This window comes from Propithecus coquereli, unplaced genomic scaffold (assembly GCF_000956105.1).
Source record: "Propithecus coquereli isolate 6110/MARCELLA unplaced genomic scaffold, Pcoq_1.0 Scaffold42, whole genome shotgun sequence".
Lineage (NCBI taxonomy): Eukaryota > Metazoa > Chordata > Mammalia > Primates > Indriidae > Propithecus > Propithecus coquereli.
This window is the reverse complement of record NW_012149952.1, coordinates 1,990,716-1,994,352: the sequence shown is the minus strand read 5'-3', so window position 1 is coordinate 1,994,352 and position 3,637 is coordinate 1,990,716. Positions and strand designations below refer to the sequence as shown.

At 64.0% G+C, this 3,637-nt stretch overlaps 1 protein-coding gene across 1 annotated transcript in view; it reads right to left on the bottom strand.

The window, feature by feature from the left end:
• Positions 1–767: 767 nt before the first annotated feature.
• BCAM (basal cell adhesion molecule (Lutheran blood group)) overlaps positions 768–3,637 on the bottom strand; it is an 11,545-nt gene continuing 8,675 nt past the window's right edge. Inside the window, exons 9-15 of the mRNA XM_012653237.1 lie at positions 2,999–3,114; positions 2,748–2,889; positions 2,459–2,595; positions 2,155–2,299; positions 1,925–2,069; positions 1,276–1,393; positions 768–1,182 (exon numbers count right to left, since the gene is read on the bottom strand). Coding sequence (XP_012508691.1) covers positions 1,177–1,182; positions 1,276–1,393; positions 1,925–2,069; positions 2,155–2,299; positions 2,459–2,595; positions 2,748–2,889; positions 2,999–3,114 — 809 coding nt within the window. The 3' untranslated portion in view covers positions 768–1,176. The remainder of the gene's footprint in view (positions 1,183–1,275; positions 1,394–1,924; positions 2,070–2,154; positions 2,300–2,458; positions 2,596–2,747; positions 2,890–2,998; positions 3,115–3,637) is intronic.

Below are 3,637 nucleotides of genomic sequence, written 5' to 3'. Positions count from 1 at the left end.
AGGCCCAAGTCACATGCGGCCACCTCCTGCTACCCTCTGTCACCCTCCGGAGTGCTCCTGGGCCGCTGCTCACAACGTTTTCTCTTTTTCTGGCTGTAACCATCTCTCTGGATCCCACTTCTGTGCATCTCTCCTTATCTCTCTCTCTCTCTCCGAATCTCTTTCTGTCTCTGTCTTATTCTAGGGCTAGCTCTTCTCATCTCGGAATTTCCCAGCCCCTTCCTCCTACCTCCCCCTATGCCATTCCGTCCTCTCTCAAATCCCTCTTCCTGGGGCTCAGAAAGTCTGTCCGTGTCCTCTCTGCCCCAGGCCCCTCCATCTGGATTCTTCAGCCACCCCAGCTTCCCCAGGGAATCCCGACTGCAGGGACCTCCCCAGAGAAGGTGGCTCCAGCCCCAATTCCCTCAGCTCCGTGGCTGAGATTTTCCTCTCCCAGCTTCAATTCCCTTCAGGGCTCTGGCAAGAGAGACCAGGAACTTTTACGTAAGGGACAGCACCCCACCCCCGGGCAGGCACTGGTCCTCAGGGGCCAGGCCCAGTGTCCTCTGGGCCCCGGCATCTCTCCCCTCCACCCTCGGCCAGCTAAGTCATCCTCTGTGCCCTGGTGCATTCTCTCTCTCTCTCTCTCTCTCTCTCTCTCTCTCTCATTTCTTTCTCCATGACATCAGGGCTTCTCCGGAGGTCCGGCCAGGGAGGGGACAGGGAGAGGCTGGGAGGGAGAATCACCTGCACCGCCCCACCCCCCAGAGGAGGCGCCAGCCACAGGGTGGTGTCAATGTGACAGAGAGCATTTATTCCAGACTCCAGTGTCCGCAGATGATGGGGGGCGGGATCCAGTGTCAGACTATGCAGCAGGACGTCAGGTGGGGGGACCGGCAAGGGAGGCAGGAGGTAAAAATAGCCCCGGCCAGCGGACCCTCGAACCTCGTCCCAGGCCAGGCCCTGGGCGTGGGTCCAGGAGCTATTCTGGGGCCTGGGAGAGTCACACTCCCTGGAGGAAGGTCCCCTCCCTCTTTCCCTCCCACTGTGGGTCCCTGCCTGGCCAGCAGAGGAAGGAAGGGAGGGCCGGAGCAGGGAGAGGGGAGAGGGAAGGCGGGGGCGGCCGGCGTGAGCAGGGCGGCTCGTCTGATGCCTGCAACTCCGCGTCCAGTGACCGCCTCTAGGAGGTCCTTGTGCTCAGCACTGGGGAGAAGACGGGGAGGTCAGCCTGTGCCCGGGGGCTGTTGCACTGTCCAGCGGGTCCCCTCTCACCAGGCGGCCCAGGCCCTCACCTACCTCGTCTCCCAAGCCCCCGCTACCACCCCTGGCTCCTCCAGAGGCCCCTCCCATGAGAAGGCCCGTCTGCTCTGGCCGCTCTGACCCTGAGTGGCTCCGCTCTGGCTCCCCAGGTGGCCTGGGGGGAGGAGGCAGTGTGTTGGGGGTGGTCACGGCTGGGAGCTGGGGACTGGGAGCTGGGGACGGGAGGTGAGGATGGGGTTGTGCTGGGTCAGGATGGACTCTGGGGTGGGCGGGAATGGGTTGGGGATGGCGTAGGGGTGGCAATGGTGTTGGGGTGAGGAAAGGGGGCAGGGATAGGGTTGAAGATGCTGTCGGGGTTGGCTTTGGGACGGATCTGGAATGGCGCTGAGGGCGGTCCTGTGGTCGGGATGGTTAGCGATGGGAAGGGGGATGTGGCTGAAGTTGGGTCTGGTGACAGTCCTGGGCTGGGCTGGGGATGTGGCCAGGGAAGGGCTGGAGGTGACAGGTTGGACTTGGAGGAGGAGCTAGGGGAGAGATGGGGCTGGAGATGGGCGTGGTCCCGCGTTGGGTCAAGCCTGGAGACAGGTTGTGGGGATGGGTTTGAGGGTGGTTATGGGCCGGGCTGGGCTGGGCATTGGAGACAGGGCTGGTATATGAGGTCACTCGGAGGTTGCAGGCCACTCACGGAGCCCCCTTCTCCCCGCGCCGGCAGCAGCCAGGGCGTCCCTTGCGCCTCATGCAATAGAAGGCAGCGACGACGAGCAGCAGGAGGCCCACGCTGACCGCCACCGCCATGACAGCCACTCCAGCCTGGGGGATCTGGGGGGCCACTGCAGGGACGGGACAGTGGGGGTCAGGCAGCTGGGCTGTGTCTGCCCCACACCTGGCTCCCCTCCTGCCGCCGTGGGGACTCACCGGTGCCGAAGTGGAAGACGTGCCGGGTGCTCCCGTGGGGGTTGGAGGCCTCACAGGAGACGCCGTCCTGGCTCAGGGCACTGGTCACTTTCAGGGTCAGGGAGCTGCTCACCCAGCCCTGCCTCCCGGGCACCGGCTCTGCTGACTGTGGAGGCTTGGGTCAGGCCGGGCCCTGGGATCAGGGCTGGGGTGAGGGTGGGGGATGAAGGATGTCCAGTCCCCCCGAAGTGGGCAATCAGGGAGGGGGTGTCCCCCGAGGGGCTGGGGAGGGTGCCTGGGCCCTGCGGTATTGAGGGTCCCTTACGCTGCTGCCCGGCTGGCTCCAGGTGAGTTTGGGCTCCGGGTAGCCGCGGGCAGAGCAGATCAGCGTGGCTTCGTCTCCTTCCCTCCAGCTGCTCTCTGCCTCGGGCTCGGTCTCCTCTGCCTTTAACTCCGGTGACCCTGGGGGTGGTGGGGACAGGAGCGAGTGAGAGGCAGGCACACAGGGGAAGGGAAAGGAGGGAGGGAGAGATAAGGAGAGAGGAGAGAAACAGCAGAAGGCAGAGGCCCGGTGGTGGCACCGTCCCCATCCAAGCCTCCCCGACCCCCCGCACCTTGGACCAGCAGCTCGAAGCTCCGCGTGCGACTGAGGAGGGGCACGGTGGGCATGAAGGCCTCGCACGTGTAGGTGCCGGCGGAATCGAAGGTGACGGAGCTGAGGGAGAGCGTGGGGCCGTCCCCCAGGGGCACCGAGTCCTGGGGAGGGGAGAGGAAGAGGAGGCCGTGGGAGAGGGCGAGGGTGGACGGAAGAGAGGAGGCAGCAGGCGGAGGGTCCGAGGGCCAAGGGGGCTCCCTTCCCTCTCACCTTGGTCCAGCGCAGGGCGGGGCTGGGCAGGCCTCGCACGGAGCAGTTCACGGCTGTGCTGCTTTTCAGGGGCAAGGAAAGCTCCTCCCTGGCGCTGAGCTCGAGGGGGTCCAGGTCTGGAGGGGGTACAGTCTGTCACCTTTTCCAGCCCCTTGCCCACTCGGTTGGGGGCTCTCCAGGGCTGTCGGGGGACGCAGACATCAGTGGACAGTCACAAGCAGAGAACGACAAACATTCCTCCTCGCCGTCCCCATCTCCGTGAAGTCACTCTCCCGTCCAGGCCCTCGAGCCAGAATCTAGAATCTAACTCCGAAATACATGCGCAAGTCGGCTGCTTTTCCCCAGAGCAGACATCTGAGCCCAAGGTTAATGGCTAACCTTGAGGGTGTGAGGTGTCCCTTGTCTTCTCCTCCCTGTCACCCCACACGATCCTTCCCTCAGGTCTTTATCTGCTCTGATCTCCACATCTCTCCATGTCTGACCCTGGGTCCAACTGTCTCCACCACCTCCTCCTGCCTGGTCTGCCCCTCGCTCTCTCTCTCTTTTTTTTTTTTGGAGACAGAGTCTCGCTCTGTTGCCCAGGCTAGAGTGCCGTGGCATCAGCCTAGCTCACAGCAACCTCAAACTCCTGGGCTCAAG